The 13,168-nt window shown below is 57.0% G+C and overlaps 7 protein-coding genes across 8 annotated transcripts; 4 read left to right on the top strand and 3 right to left on the bottom strand.

Moving 5' to 3' along the window:
* Nucleotides 1-385: 385 nt before the first annotated feature.
* On the top strand, nucleotides 386-1,755 carry SDRG_09679 (hypothetical protein; the record flags this gene model as incomplete). Its single annotated transcript, XM_008615628.1, has 2 exons — nucleotides 386-1,033; nucleotides 1,366-1,755. The coding sequence occupies 2 exons, from the start codon at nucleotides 386-388 to the stop codon at nucleotides 1,753-1,755; spliced, it is 1,038 nt and encodes a 345-aa protein (XP_008613850.1).
* Nucleotides 1,756-4,515: 2,760 nt separating this feature from the next.
* SDRG_09678 (hypothetical protein) lies at nucleotides 4,516-5,694 on the top strand. Its single transcript, XM_008615627.1, has 2 exons — nucleotides 4,516-4,902; nucleotides 4,954-5,694. Exons 1-2 carry the CDS (start codon nucleotides 4,731-4,733, stop codon nucleotides 5,571-5,573), a joined length of 792 nt encoding a protein of 263 aa, XP_008613849.1. The 5' UTR covers nucleotides 4,516-4,730; the 3' UTR covers nucleotides 5,574-5,694.
* Nucleotides 5,695-6,550: 856 nt separating this feature from the next.
* On the top strand, nucleotides 6,551-7,358 carry SDRG_09677 (hypothetical protein). Its single transcript, XM_008615626.1, has 3 exons — nucleotides 6,551-6,895; nucleotides 6,940-7,118; nucleotides 7,164-7,358. Exons 1-3 carry the CDS (start codon nucleotides 6,613-6,615, stop codon nucleotides 7,251-7,253), a joined length of 552 nt encoding a protein of 183 aa, XP_008613848.1. The 5' UTR covers nucleotides 6,551-6,612; the 3' UTR covers nucleotides 7,254-7,358.
* A 295-nt stretch (nucleotides 7,359-7,653) lies between these two features.
* On the bottom strand, nucleotides 7,654-8,610 carry SDRG_09676 (hypothetical protein). Its single transcript, XM_008615625.1, has 4 exons — nucleotides 8,190-8,610; nucleotides 7,942-8,147; nucleotides 7,835-7,897; nucleotides 7,654-7,788 (listed from the first exon to the last, which is right to left on the bottom strand). The coding sequence occupies exons 1-4, from the start codon at nucleotides 8,491-8,493 to the stop codon at nucleotides 7,705-7,707; spliced, it is 657 nt and encodes a 218-aa protein (XP_008613847.1). The 5' UTR covers nucleotides 8,494-8,610; the 3' UTR covers nucleotides 7,654-7,704.
* A 316-nt stretch (nucleotides 8,611-8,926) lies between these two features.
* On the top strand, nucleotides 8,927-9,817 carry SDRG_09675 (hypothetical protein). Its single transcript, XM_008615624.1, has 4 exons — nucleotides 8,927-9,251; nucleotides 9,299-9,395; nucleotides 9,442-9,535; nucleotides 9,591-9,817. The coding sequence occupies exons 1-4, from the start codon at nucleotides 8,957-8,959 to the stop codon at nucleotides 9,744-9,746; spliced, it is 642 nt and encodes a 213-aa protein (XP_008613846.1). The 5' UTR covers nucleotides 8,927-8,956; the 3' UTR covers nucleotides 9,747-9,817.
* Nucleotides 9,818-9,931: 114 nt separating this feature from the next.
* Nucleotides 9,932-10,720, bottom strand: SDRG_09674 (hypothetical protein). The gene has a single exon (XM_008615623.1). It carries the CDS (start codon nucleotides 10,638-10,640, stop codon nucleotides 10,014-10,016), a length of 627 nt encoding a protein of 208 aa, XP_008613845.1. The 5' UTR covers nucleotides 10,641-10,720; the 3' UTR covers nucleotides 9,932-10,013.
* A 504-nt stretch (nucleotides 10,721-11,224) lies between these two features.
* Nucleotides 11,225-12,388, bottom strand: SDRG_09673. Of its 2 annotated transcripts, none has more exons than XM_008615622.1 (7): nucleotides 12,248-12,388; nucleotides 12,073-12,204; nucleotides 11,837-12,031; nucleotides 11,705-11,793; nucleotides 11,510-11,658; nucleotides 11,381-11,465; nucleotides 11,225-11,334 (listed from the first exon to the last, which is right to left on the bottom strand). In XM_008615622.1, exons 1-6 carry the CDS (start codon nucleotides 12,368-12,370, stop codon nucleotides 11,398-11,400), a joined length of 756 nt encoding a protein of 251 aa, XP_008613844.1. In that variant the 5' UTR covers nucleotides 12,371-12,388; the 3' UTR covers nucleotides 11,225-11,334; nucleotides 11,381-11,397. The 2 variants fall into 2 exon arrangements, with proteins under 2 accessions (XP_008613844.1, XP_008613843.1); XM_008615621.1 differs by having other exon boundaries at nucleotides 11,385-11,465.
* Nucleotides 12,389-13,168: the final 780 nt, after the last annotated feature.

Below are 13,168 nucleotides of genomic sequence, written 5' to 3'. Positions count from 1 at the left end.
GTTGCGTGGGCGGCGCCGTGACGGCAAGCCGCGCATCGTACTAAGACGTGCTGCCACATACGAGCTACTCCCACCCACTCGACGGCCGCAGACCAAGATCGAGTGTGCGCCTGTCTGCTCGGTCGAGCAGATAGACGAGGCACTGCGTCGGCTCTCTGTGGCCGTCCACGCGCGCGTTGTCTTGTCTCATGGCGCAGTCCACTGCAGGACAGATAGACGGCGTTGAATCTCGCACAATGCTTTGGATCTGCTGCGTGCATGACCAGATTGTATAGAGTATGCGACAATGCAGTCGTGCGTTGCTATGAGATCGAGCGACTCGCGATCCTCGGAGCTCACTTTGCACTTTGCTCGCAACCACAAACACAACAGCATCAAAACAATCATGGTCGGACTGCTCTCGACGATGCTGATGACACTCGCCACGACCGCGGTCGCTCAGATGGGCGGCTGGTCGCCTGTGACCGACCCGAGCGTCCAGACGGCGCTCACGGCCATTGTCTCGGACCCTGCCAACTATGCCAATGTCACCACCCGTCTCTGTGCCACCGACGTGGCGTGGGCCACGCAGCAAGTCGTTGCTGGCGTCCAGTACCACGTCGGCGTGCACGGCTGCAAGACGACCGCGACCTCCAACTGCTCGTGCGATGGTCAGCGCCATGCGTACTTGGTGACGGTGCTCGAAGCTATCAACGAGCCTGTGCGCATCACGGCCGTTGTGGCCACTGACGAGACGACGGGTCTCGTTGGCGGCGTGTCGGCGCCGGTCCCTGCGACGGCGGACGACAAGCTGCTGTACGTGCGCGCCGTGACCAAGGACGCCAACTTTGCGTCGGCGAGCGTGCCCCGTGTGTGCCCCGTCGAGTTTGTGTCGGTGGCCAAGCAGGTCGTGAGCGGCATCAAGCACATTTTCATCGTGCGGGGCTGTGCTCTTGTGCCCACGGCCCCCCTCAACAACGTCTTTGACTGCGCATGCGAGGCGCCCAAGACGTACCGCGTCGAGATCTACGAAGACGCCGCGCGCCACATCCAGGTCACAAACGCCGTCGTCCAAGCCTAATCGAGACAAATCTACGTGTATTTTGTACAATTTTGGCTATCCGGACACAGACAGAGGGATCAAGGTGCACGATTGTATCAACTTGGAGTTATAGGAAGTAGGAGAATTGGACTTGTGGACAACCAGGAGCGTTTTTCTTGGTCATATCGTTACGTTTGTCCGCTCATTTCTTGTGGCAGTAAACTTGATGGTTTTCACCCTGCCAGTTGTTGGCAAGGCGGGTTAGGTTTGGACTGACGCTAGTACCAAGTGTCACTATACAGTGACTATACCGCCACTTCCTCGTAGACTGCGACTTCATCAAGGACGTGTGGAGCACCCTCCGCGCGGTCACGGCCCCCTTGGGTGTAGTCTTGCCGACAACACTCTCGGGCTACCTCTACTCGACGCCGAAGACGGCCTCCAACATGCACCGAGCCGCGTTCCGCTACCTCTGGCCAGTGCTCCGCGCCTGCGTCTGGTTCAACGTCTGGCGCGTCCGCAACGATCGCGTCTTTCGCGCCGACCTCCCACTGCCAAGCCCATGGACGATTGCCGTCAAAGCGGCGCGTGTCGCTCAAATGCACTTGCACCACAGCCTCGTTCATAACCCAGGGAAAATGGCTCTACGTCGCCTTCTCCGGCTCCTCGCTCAACACGAGTGGCCGCGCCAGCACCTTGTCCCGCGGATCGCGCTCCTGCCTCCGCCGGCCTAGATCAAGATCATCACCAGCGCCTACACAACGAAGAAAGTCCGACAATTTTATTTAGCGTAGATTTACGTATCTATTTTAATAGAAGACCCACTTCAACAACAACTATAAAGTGACTATACAGCTATTTATTGCCCCTTGCTAGTACGTACTAGTCCTTTCACGCATCCTCTGTCGAGATCACTACACATTGTCATCGAGAGCTTATCAAAGAACGAGCCGTAAGCAACTCGTCGATAGCAAAGGAATCGCACCAAGACACAAGTAGTCCAGGGATGATTCCAATCATTTTTTGTCCAGAATGACGAGCCAGCGAAAAGGCCGTTTAAGGAATCGAAGGTTAAAACACAAGAGATTGCCAAGGCACGGACGAGCATCGTATCTTTTACGCCTGTAACTCCTCGATAAAAGGCGATACCGATCATGCCACTCGCCAAGCTGGCAGGCGCCAAGATATTCGTGTTTGCGCCAAAACGAGCGTGCTCGGAGTTCGAGAAACGGAAATGCGAGACCACCGTACGAGCAAATTTCAGAGTCTACAAGGTGCAGTCCGCGAGAAGGTTAGGATAAGAGGATCACAAAAGGTCTGTAGGTGTACATGGTAAAAAAATCCGAAGTGGAGCATGCAGTACATCGACGAGAAGCTTATCTCTGAAGCAAAGCTGGCTCCGTTCGAAACGAGTTCGAGAGTCACAAAGCACTTTGCCGGACAAGGAGTAGCTACAGTGGTTGTAGTGGGCGACGACAGCCACTGAGTGACTTGACACGGATATCGTACATCGACCCAAGCGTTAAACGCATTAAACGCGTATTTTGCCACCGTCACTGCCCCATCAGTTTTGCCTCGTGGCAGAAAATGCAAGTGGGTCAACAATGCCAAGTGATTTATACAGTTACTGTATTGCCTTGGTCAAAGCTTTCGATGCCACGAGTCGTTTGCACGAATACAATAGCGAGTGTGATTCGATTACGTTAAAACAGTTTTGAGCTATCGAGAGGAGGTAAAATTCATCCCACCCTTGAGTTCGTATATATCCCTAGCTTCAACGGTGGCCAATGAGAAGCGACTCAATGGCACCCGCAGGAGACCGTCATGGACGCCTTCTTGTCAGCGCCCAGCAAAAATGGTCATCGTCATTCATGTCAAAGTCACACTGCAACTCGCACTGCGTTGCACGGTCGTGCGCCTTCAACGAACAACAACAGTTGCTATGGCGCTTCTTGACCAAGCTTCGCTTGCGGCATTCGAGGTGGAAGCGACGATGTCGCACTTCAACATGCACAGCGTGCTCCATCGATCCACTGAGCTTGTTGCAGACGTCCCTCGTGCATTGCTAGCCAATACGTTTCGCTGTCATTGTCTTTTCCAATCGCATCTGCTCATGCAACTGCAGTCGAGGATTGAGGCTCCGGTAAATGCCCATTTCCAAATGTGAAGACGCACCAGAGTGTTCAAGACGCACGTTTTTTAGTAAAAACAGTGGTCAGTGGGACAACGCATTGCCCATCGCGGTTGCGTTGGCTTGAAGTAGCTTGATCAGTACTCGTCGTCGCGGGATGTGGCGCATGGGTGGCAGCGCGCGATCGGTCGGCAATTGTCCAATGATATCGCGGCATTCCATCGCGTAGCCAATCACTGACGACGTTACCCAATGTGATCCACCGAGTTCAAAAAAGATCGCCGATCATCGCCTCGGCTGCCTCACGCAATCCTCGGGCGCAAATGCAAAGCAACCACGACGACGCCCACTAGGTCACGCTTCTAGTCGAGTCGAGTCGAGTCTATTAGTCGTACACCACGTCGATGCAGAGCCTAGTCGAGGACCCCTAACCCGCAGCTCGAACTCGCCAGCGCCCTCAACCACCGGAGCGGACGAGCCACGCCACGGGTGTATCGGTACTGAAAACCAATGGGCTGGATCGATCCAGTAGCGAGCGTACCCCTGTCAGCTCAGCACCGCAGACCACTGACGTGCTTGCAAAAAAGCCCCACCGTATCAGGGACCGTCGCGCCACATGTTGTCCGTTGGCGTGGCCATCAGAAAGCAAAGCGACGTCACGCGGGCCTCGTGTTTATACTGAGGACATCCGCGGCGATGGGCGTTTGGACGCGAAAAAAGAAGACGCGGTAGCCGACAGCAAGCGTCCCGATCGCCCTTGGCAATAGAAGCTAGATGGGCCTCGTCCGAGTGATATTTGATGTATGGTCAAGTGCCATGTACATTGTACTGTCGAGGAGAAGCACGAGTATCCATGATAGCGATGGTAACACCACCTGCGCCGAATTTTGCGGCCATGTCACTGCTCGAGGCTTGAAGCAGAAGCCGACGACGAAGAAGGGTCTAGGTACTCGAGTGCAGCTTGATCGAGTCGCAGAGCCACCAATATGTGCTGTGGGACTTCACCAGTCGCCCGCATCTTGCGTCCAGCGCAGTGCACCCTGCGACACATTAGTGTGGCCGTACGGATGGCCACGAGCGCAATTCGTTCAAGTAAGTTGCTTCAATATCGCAAGTTCCCGCCTCTGCAGTCTTCTTCGTCGATCTGAATGGGACCTGCCATCGTACGATTGGCGATAGGCCAACCGAACGCTTCCATCCTTACGAGCTCCATCTCTCGAAAATGCTAGCTTTGTCTCTCGTAACAAATAGAGTTTTCTGCGAGCTTGGTGGCAAGTTAGAGGAGGGATGCAGCGTATCGACAGGACCACGTGGCAACAGTGCGATTACTCTCGCTGTGCAAGGCAGAGCGAAGCGAGCTAGCAACGCGGCAATCTTGCTTTATCAAGGCGGCGACCAGAGACTTGGCCGAGAACGGGATTTCCATGTACTTTTTTAAGGCAATTCCGTGCCCCTCTCGATCTTTCCGGCCATCGTAGCCGTCGAGGGACAGGCGCCAGCTGGCGGCCAAGGGCAATGTGGCCCATCTGGTCGCAGCAGGCGCTGCGTTCGAGGTGCTCCACTTCTTGACTTGCCATCATGCACCCGACCGAGAGTGCCTCGTACATGATGTCACTGCCGCCGCTGCATGCGTTCCAGCGCCACCACGACACGGACGCAATGCACTCGACGTCATTGCCGCCCATCAAGCTCGCGCCGTCGTACGAGCCGACGCGGCCGATGAGCAACTTTAGCATCGAAGTCATCACCGGTAGGAAGCCATCGTCGTCCGCGCATCCAGAGGCTCATGCGTCGTCTCTAGGTATGTCGTCGCCACCCGCGTGCAAGAAGCGCAAGATGGGCATGTACGACATCATGGACGCCGAGCCGACGCATGCGACGCATCCGCCGGTGCCGTCGTCGCTCACGATCTTCCCGTCGCAGCGCCGAGGCTCGAGCCGCCGCCGCCCGGCGACGATCGCGCGACTCAAGAGCGGCAAGGACATTTGCGTTGTCGCCCACGACGGCGTCATTGACTGGCTCGACACGTACTTTATGTATGGCTTTGACGCCAACTCGATCTTTGGGTCGCTCTGCCCCGTCGAGAAGGGCGAGTGGGTCCAAGAAGAGCTCGACTACCTCCGGCAGCTCCTGCATCTGATCAAGGCCGGCAAGATGCGCGTGCCATTTGGCAAGTCGCTCGACACATACCTCAGCGACCGCCTCCACTCGGACCTCACGCGCATGCGCAAGCAGCTGCAGATGATGCAAGTGCAGACGGACGTGCCGCGCCTCGCCCACCTCCATCCCATGACGGACGACGAAACGAGCGCGCTCAAGGACGTCAAGATGCGCTTCTTGCTCCACCACCAAGGCAGCGTCGTCGACCAAATGCAAAATCAGGCGCTCGACCAGTCGTGGGTCCTCTCGCTCAAGCAATAGCTGGCGAGATGGTATAGAACGTTAGGATTAGGTAGTTTAGTGTTGTCAACGGAGAGACGCCCGGGAGGTTGGATCCCGGGCGTCGCCGTGCGTGTAAATATACAGTGCTTTGTTTCTTGGACTTGATCGGCTGCGCCGTCCGAGCATGGCTACTGCAACGTGCCTATCCCCGTCCCTCGTCGATCGAAACGAGAGCCTCCCGAACCCTGTAGGATCCAAAATTGCTGCAATAAGATCGCAATAAGATGACACCAGCACGTCACATGACGTGGAGCGCGCGTGGCGTTCGTTGCCGGACGCGCGCCAAAGCGCACGTTTTATACTGCACTCGGGCCGCGAGCGACCGACGGGCCGGTCGCAGCAGTCGGAGGAGACGCAATCAAAACAGATGCCCAAGGCGTTTGTGGTCGCGAGCGATATGCACCTGCCGCACCAGACCGATGCGAGGAAACCAGCTGGCAGAAGCTGCGACTGATTGCACCTACGCCTGTTCCACCCACGGCCATCAGCTGCGGTCAACCAGCGTTGTTCGTTGGTTTTGATTGTTGGCTCCCATGGGTTGATCCGGCAAGCGACGACGCTGCTTGTCGTGCCATCAAAAACAACGCAGGCGTCGAGAGGTTAATGCAGCCTGGGATCTGCCATTCCAAATGGCTCGTAGTAGCCCTGCCAGTTGTAGCTCCTGTAGGGCTGAGGGCCGTGAGAGATGTTCTTGTACCAGCTACTGACAACGACAACCAAACTGGCGCACGACCACGACACTGTATACTCACTATATGAGCACGGCAGCGCACCATTCAAGCTGCAATGTGCCAGTGCGCCTGCTGCCAAGCCTGTGCACTCGAACGGTCCGAGCCACCCTTCCTCTTCGTTACTTGACACCAGGACACTTGGCCTTGGTCTCGGCTCTTGAATGAGTGGCCTTTTACTGAGCAACTCTGACGCAAATCTGAACCGTCGTCGAGGGTTTGGATCTTGTTGGTTTCGTGGCAACCGTCGGGCAACGACCGAGCATTCTTGCATTCGCGGCCACGTCCCCATGAGCTTTTGCTCGACCCGTTTGTACCAGCGCAGCCTCGCCGCGCTTAGCCTGCTCACATCGACGAGCCTCTTTGGCTTGTGCGTCTATGGCTTCCGCAACCTCGCACTCGGCTCGACGCTCGCCGAGCTCGAGGCGACGACGAGCCATGGCGTCGTGCTCTTCCTCGGGCTCACGCTCAGCACGCTTCTCCTCCTCTCGGAGCTGCAGTGGCACCGCTTCTACGTTCTCTTTGGCTTTCTCATGTACCGGTGGGGCCGCGCGTTCACGTTTGGCATTGCAGGTGCGATCGCGTCGTCAAACGTGTCACAGAACCTCTCTGCGTAGGCAGCATGGCGCTGCTTGTGGGCACGAGCCGCGGCAGCTGCACATCGTCGTGCATCGAATACTACCTCCTCTTCATCGATGGCGTAGCGTGCCTCGTTGTCGCGGGCCTGCACCTGACGGCGATCCCGGTCCTCGGCGCCAACCGCGCCGTCCATGATGACGTGGCAGCCGTGCAGCTGGTACACCTACACAAAGATACTCCAAGTGCAATGTGGCGGTCCTAGGCGGACGACGACGACGTGCCCGAGGCGTCGGCGCCGACCACGATCAGTTCGCACGTAAGCGCTGCGCTTCGAAAGAAAGGCAAACCTTAGTCATCCAAGGACGCCGAGAAGGACCCGAACCTCCCCGCATGGATGCGAGCGTAGCGCCTCGCTGTATTCAACCGAATGTGTTGTTGCATCTGGTTGACAAGCCCAGCGTCGTTGCTGGAGCACAGACGGTGCATTTCCGCAGGAATCGCGGGGCCGATGCCAGCGGCGAGCGCCAGAGCGAGTCTCTCAACTTGCTATCGCCACTGGTATAACTCGAGCTCGTCCTGGCTTCGCCTCGCGAGCATGGCCAACGACAACAGGAAGGCCATATTCGATTTCGCCAAAGTCGTGGAAAGCGTCTGGGGCCTGGCACGCTCGTCACTTGCTGTCGTTGGCTACATGTCTGGTGCTCGTACCAGACGTACTGGTGCAAGCAGTCGTCTGGGCAAGGCAAGCACACTTCGCTTCTTGGACTTGTTTCTGATTTGAGATTGTTATACATGCACTCGCTTCACGCCTGCATCCAAGCTGGCAAGTTGGGGTTGGTTGGCGACGTCGACTTGGTCGTCGCTGCAGCAGGGGCCTCGAACGGCGACTAGGCAGTGTCCTGTGAGTTGGGAGGGACCTACTTCACGATGTACCCGCGTCTCGACAGGCGCCGCCGCCCGCGTCGAACCAAGACGCACGGTCGCAATATCGATCGCCTGCAAATCGACGGAGCACATGGCGCACACGACATCAAACGTACCTTGTCTGTCGGTTGCGCCACGAGTTGCGACTTGCTCGCGGCCTTGTCCTCGACGGGCGCCGTGTTGTTGGCGCCCAGCACCGGAATCGCAAGCAGCTGGAGCACGCCTGTCACGAGCAGCGCAATGCCTTCGGCGAGCAAGAGTGTATACTCGGTGCAACCCGTGCAGCCGCTGCGCGTACGCCCGACGAGGATCGTCATGATACCTACGCGCCATGAGCAGTGACCTCGTCAAGCGCGTAGCGCACCCGACACGACGTAGAGCACGGTGCGCCCGAGGCGGTAGCGCAGAAAGCCAAAGAGGAAGAAGAAGCGCTCCCAGCGAAATTCGCCGAGGAAGAGGAGCGTGCCAAAGGTCACGCCGAGAAAGAGGAGGCAGCCGTCGCTTGTCGTGGCCTCGACTTGGTCCATGCTCATGACCGATGTCTTGGCGAGCTTGTTGAAGCCAACAATCGAGAGCAGCACAAGGCAGCCGCAAGCCGAGAGCGAGAGCGTGCGCAGGCTCTTGCGGAAGAGCGTGATCTGGCGCGGCTCGGTACTCGCAGGGTCCATGGGCGCGTACGGCGAGGCGAAGCTAGGCAGGCAGAGGAGGCGGGCCGTCGTGGGTTGCGGCTGGGCGTCTCGGTCGCGGGCTCCAGACTGGGCTGCCACCGTAAAATTAGCTGCAAAACGCCCAAGATCGCGTTGGGTAGCTCCCTTCTTGCGACGATCTTAGTGCATTGCGGTACTTTGATCTTGAAAATAACTCAATGCGGTTATTACCCCGCATTGACTCTGTAGTTGTATGCTAGAGTTCGAGATATTTTAAGATGGCATTATAATGTTTTGCTTCAAGGCATAATTTTATTGGGGTATTTTAATAAATATTCCATTTCGCTAAGGCTTCATTCATGCATTGAGATAGATGAAGAATGTCAAAATGTTATTTTCCCTAACCGGTTGCGGTGCGGTGTATACAAACACCGAGTCTACGTATCCGGACATTGCTTTCACCACGTTGGACTGAGCTGGAGACATGCCCATGGACCCGGGCCGGATCGTCGAGGCCGCGCCGGCAGGCGCCCATGTATGCATCCATGACCCGCATCTCTACGACTACCTCTCGACGAGCCAAGACGTTAGCTACCTACGTGCGCTGTGCCCGGCCATCGACAAGGCGGTGAGCCACAGCCACAAGAACGATGCCATCAAGATCGCCTTTGTGCCAGCCTTGTACAAGCTGTCGATGAGCTGGTGCTACCGCGCGACGCGCTTTACACACGCTGTCGTGGCGCTCGTGACGGCCAACGCCTACATCTCGACGCTTGGCGGTCCGTGCTAAACGCGACGAGCCTCCTCTCATGCTGCCGTGCTGTAGGTGGCTACTTCCTCTGCCGCCACTTGAACCAAGCCAAGCTCATGGCGCAGCTCCAGATCTGCGTCTCGCAAGGCCTCCAGGACCCCATCTTGGCCAGGTATGACGATCATTTTATATCGGCCGATTGGTGCTAGCCACCCTAGCAAATGCCGCATCAACATGGCGTACGGTGCGATGGCCCAAGGCAAGTTCAAGCGCGCGTACAAGCTCTTACAGGACGAAAGCGCGACCGCCGAGGTACTACGCTGCGCTCTTCTCGTGGATGACGAAGGCCAATGCGATGATGTTGCAGGCGCTGCAGAGCGACGACCTGCGCAACGTCGTCCATGCAGCCAACGTCTACTTGCGCAAGACAATTGTACTCCACAAGCAGCTCTTGAAGCACGAAGAAACCGACACGACGCGCGTCGTCGACGAGTACTACCGCCAACGCGTCGTTAAGCGGTAACACATTGGTATAACCCAAACAGAAAGGCCATCCTGACCAATGCAACCACCGACGGTCGCCACAAACATTGCTCGATCGTTGACCCATGATCGGATGGGCAGCCGGTCCTGTTGTCCGACAGGCGGGCGGGTAGCTGGCACTCGGGATCGTCCTGTACTTGCACAGGTCTGCGGAGACATGCCCAATATGAACAAACGACGTTGATATTACTCGGGATAAGGACAAAAAATGAGGCGCTTCGATCGCGCCGTCGACTCGTAGTCTCGACTAGACGCTGCACGAGAGGTGGCACGTGCGTCGACAGAGCGGACACGTGTTGTGCTGCGCGAGCCACGGGCCAATGCATTTGGGATGGAAGCCGTGGTGGCACGGCAGCGTCTGTGGCGACGTCAACAGAGTCTCGAGGCAGATGGCGCACTCGACGATTGGGGAGCTCGGCGCGACGGGCGGGGCGGTTGGGACGTTGAGGTGCACGTCGATCAAGCTCACGATCGCCGATATCATGGGCGCGTCGTCGCCAGCCACGTGCTTTTCAAGGCAGCGCTGGCGCAAGATGAGCACGAGTTGCAGAAACTGCACGAGCCGCAGCGCTCGCGCGCGCGTGCGGTCGTACGTCGCAAAGAGGTCGCCGATCCATTGCTTTTGCGGAAAGACTTGGTCAAAGAGTGGGAGAAGGTGCCGGAGCCAGTCATAGTTGGCCGCGATCGGCGCCAAGAAGCGCGTGAGCACGCGGTGGAACGTGTGCATCTCCGAGTAGCGCCGCGTGAGGCGCCACGGCGATCCCATGCACGGCGACGAGAGCGTCAGGATGTAGACCGTGTACCGGGCGTGCTTGCCGCGCTCGGTAAAGAACTGCAGCGGGCGGCTTTGGATCGTGACGTCGTCGAGCACCATGGTATATGTAGGTAGCGTCGAGAAAGATAAAGTGACAGAAGCGAGCGATTGCGCGCTTTGGACTGACCACTCTGCAACGGCGGGATCGAAAATGTATATGCTCTTCCGAAACGAATGGCGCCGACGAAGAAGAAGAAAGGGCCAGTCGCCGCAGCGCGCTGTCTCCTAGTCCCCACCGCCATGCGTCAGAGGCATCTACAGTGTACTAGCAACATGACCGAGGCAGGCCCTCGGCGACCGGCGACGGCGGTACTTCGCTCGGGCGTCTACACTGTACCATACGGATGCAACGCACGTTACACTTCTGGGCACTTGGTGGGACGCCACGTCATTCGCTTCATGTTTGGGTGGCTGCACTGACCTTCAAGCCGATCTGCGACATTCAAAATCGTATTTATCGGAAATTTCTCGTCGACCGACATTAGCTCAACGTGTCCCCACTGGACGCAAGGGGACGCGTGGTGCCTGCGCCGTTCAGTGGGACAGCGTCCATAGTGTTCGTATGTTAGCTCCATGCGAGCAACGGTGGTTTACGTTTGATGCCAAGGGTGCACGACACGTAGCAGTCGCAGTCCAATTCCTCATACCGATAAACATCATTTTGATTTTCCAGTTTAGCCAAACACCCGTTCGAGCAAGTCGGGCGACTTGACTGTGTTGCGATGTGTGGCGCGGCCGAAGGCGCGTAAAATTCCTACGCATATCTCATCTCCCGTTCCTCATCTCTCCACGACTCGAACCGACATGGAACGCTCCGCTACTCGTCGCCGAACCAGCCAGAGACCCACGCTTCGAAATCGGCGTCGTCGTCTTCCGGTCCTTTTTCTATGGCCAACTCGCAATACAATCGCAATCTCCTTTCCATCTACCTCGTTTCTTCTTGGACGGAGACGACGTGGCTGCCTCTTTTCGCTGTTGGCGCTTGGACGCTTTCAAAAGGGATCGGGGTTGGGGCGTGGCTTTTGCGAACGAGTGGAGGCAGCGCTTGATATCGGGGCGGAGTGCATTCGTCGCACATCTACGTCCGCGTTCTCAACTGGATCGAGGCGATAGCAGCGCGTCACCGTAGCCGGTCGGCTTCACTCAACGTCACGTCCTTGCTATTGGCGTAGCACGACAAGAGAAGCGCAACAATGTCCTTGTGGCCACAAAGCTGCACATGGCATTAGTAGCGATACGCGAAGAGTGGCGCGAACACTGGCATAGTAAATCGGAAGGTTGTCAAAGGCGTCGCGCTCGCTCCACGCACTGACGCCATCCTGTAGCAGTGTCTGGACGACATCAAGGTGTCCGAGCTTGCACGCGACCCAGATGGTCGGTGGCGTTGGCGGTGCAACGTCTTTGGGCGCCAGAAAGGCCACCAGCGGCGCCGTGTTGGTGATGGAAGCGCCCTGCTTGAACGTGAGTACCCGTTGAAGTCGGTGGTTGCCACCGTCGTGGAATTCTCGCATGCACACCCCAAGCGCTGCAAAGTGCTAAGGAGCTCGTCGATAGCAATGTGAAGTCCATACTCGTGCGTCAGCATCGTCGCTATCTCTGGCAGCAAAATTGCACCCCGTTGGTCCTAGCTCGTTTGCTGCAGCAACCTCGGTACATGCATGTCGTACCGATACGCATTGCGTCAACGCCAGTGCGAGGCGCTCTGTGCTCAAGACAGTCGGGTCCTCGTTGTGCTGCTTGAGCAGGAGCCGCCGCCGGTGGACGTGGGCAGACGACGCACCGCTCCCCATGCTGTCGGAACACTAAACTTAGTTGCCAATCGCGACTCGATTTATCTTAGCGGCGTAGTACATGTACTAGTACACTGCGCGTTTAGGGCAAGAAAGGCGAGATCTACGACCTGGCAGTAGCGGAATGCCGTTGACGCGTTGACGGAACATAGATACATAGTCACGCACAAACTACAAGACGGTGTCGATCGGCACGCGGTGCACGACGACGCACATTTCGATGACGTGGCAACGCCTCCGGCCACGTAAACCGGTGTGTGTACCGGCTACGATTTTCGGCTACCGGTTCGGCGCCGAAAAACCCAGGTTGGTTGGTCCGAAGTTGGTTGTGTTTCTGCAGCAAAAGTTCGTTCGATGGAGAGGGACTGCACCGATCAAATCGAGCGCGATGAGTTTGAGCTTTGTGTCTCTACGCTGCGTGGAAGGCTGGTCGAGTTGATAGGCCGGTGTCTCGGTCGTCGGTGGACTGTGTATACCGCTCGTGTCGCAAACACTTCCAAATAGGATTGCATATCCTTTTTGTTAATAACTCATTTCAACAACACTTTCAAGTAGGAAGACCAGGCATGCGTTGCATGAGCTCGACAACTGCACAAACGAATGTACATACCGTAGGTTGATTCCACACTTATGTTCGGAATCATATTTGTACCCGTTGCAAGATATATCTACAAATATATTGCTCCCATCGTGTAGCCACAACAGCGAGCGTCCCCGAACTCACGTATGCGTCGCTGGACATGCAGGTTGCACCGTTCGAGTTGCTTCAAGAACCCGGTGCGCGCCTTGTTTCCATAC

Source organism: Saprolegnia diclina (genome assembly GCF_000281045.1).
Source record: "Saprolegnia diclina VS20 unplaced genomic scaffold supercont1.31, whole genome shotgun sequence".
Classification (NCBI taxonomy): Eukaryota; Oomycota; class Saprolegniomycetes; order Saprolegniales; family Saprolegniaceae; genus Saprolegnia; species Saprolegnia diclina.
The sequence above is the reverse complement of the archived record's forward strand: the minus strand, read 5'-3'. Positions and strand labels throughout refer to the sequence as shown.

What these genes read in the sequence shown, in the direction of transcription:
- SDRG_09678 (XM_008615627.1), top strand. Translation starts at nt 4,731, where the DNA reads ATGCACCCGACCGAGAGTGCCTCGTACATGATGTCACTGCCGCCGCTG. An exon ending in TAGCATCGAAGTCATCACCG is followed by an intron (nt 4,903 to 4,953) that starts GTAGGAAGCCAT and finishes CGTCGTCTCTAG; the next exon opens with GTATGTCGTCGCCACCCGCG.
- SDRG_09677 (XM_008615626.1), top strand. Translation starts at nt 6,613, where the DNA reads ATGAGCTTTTGCTCGACCCGTTTGTACCAGCGCAGCCTCGCCGCGCTT. An exon ending in GTTCACGTTTGGCATTGCAG is followed by an intron (nt 6,896 to 6,939) that starts GTGCGATCGCGT and finishes CTCTCTGCGTAG; the next exon opens with GCAGCATGGCGCTGCTTGTG. An exon ending in ACGTGGCAGCCGTGCAGCTG is followed by an intron (nt 7,119 to 7,163) that starts GTACACCTACAC and finishes TGGCGGTCCTAG; the next exon opens with GCGGACGACGACGACGTGCC.
- SDRG_09676 (XM_008615625.1), bottom strand. Translation starts at nt 8,493, where the DNA reads ATGGACCCTGCGAGTACCGAGCCGCGCCAGATCACGCTCTTCCGCAAG. An exon ending in TGGCGCAACCGACAGACAAG is followed by an intron (nt 7,898 to 7,941) that starts GTACGTTTGATG and finishes GTCGATTTGCAG; the next exon opens with GCGATCGATATTGCGACCGT. An exon ending in CGGCGCCTGTCGAGACGCGG is followed by an intron (nt 7,789 to 7,834) that starts GTACATCGTGAA and finishes GACACTGCCTAG; the next exon opens with TCGCCGTTCGAGGCCCCTGC.
- SDRG_09675 (XM_008615624.1), top strand. Translation starts at nt 8,957, where the DNA reads ATGCCCATGGACCCGGGCCGGATCGTCGAGGCCGCGCCGGCAGGCGCC. An exon ending in CTACATCTCGACGCTTGGCG is followed by an intron (nt 9,252 to 9,298) that starts GTCCGTGCTAAA and finishes GCCGTGCTGTAG; the next exon opens with GTGGCTACTTCCTCTGCCGC. An exon ending in ACGAAAGCGCGACCGCCGAG is followed by an intron (nt 9,536 to 9,590) that starts GTACTACGCTGC and finishes ATGATGTTGCAG; the next exon opens with GCGCTGCAGAGCGACGACCT.
- SDRG_09674 (XM_008615623.1), bottom strand. Translation starts at nt 10,640, where the DNA reads ATGGTGCTCGACGACGTCACGATCCAAAGCCGCCCGCTGCAGTTCTTT.
- SDRG_09673 (XM_008615622.1), bottom strand. Translation starts at nt 12,370, where the DNA reads ATGGGGAGCGGTGCGTCGTCTGCCCACGTCCACCGGCGGCGGCTCCTG. An exon ending in CGTTGACGCAATGCGTATCG is followed by an intron (nt 12,205 to 12,247) that starts GTACGACATGCA and finishes CAAACGAGCTAG; the next exon opens with GACCAACGGGGTGCAATTTT. An exon ending in AGTGAAGCCGACCGGCTACG is followed by an intron (nt 11,659 to 11,704) that starts GTGACGCGCTGC and finishes ACGCGGACGTAG; the next exon opens with ATGTGCGACGAATGCACTCC.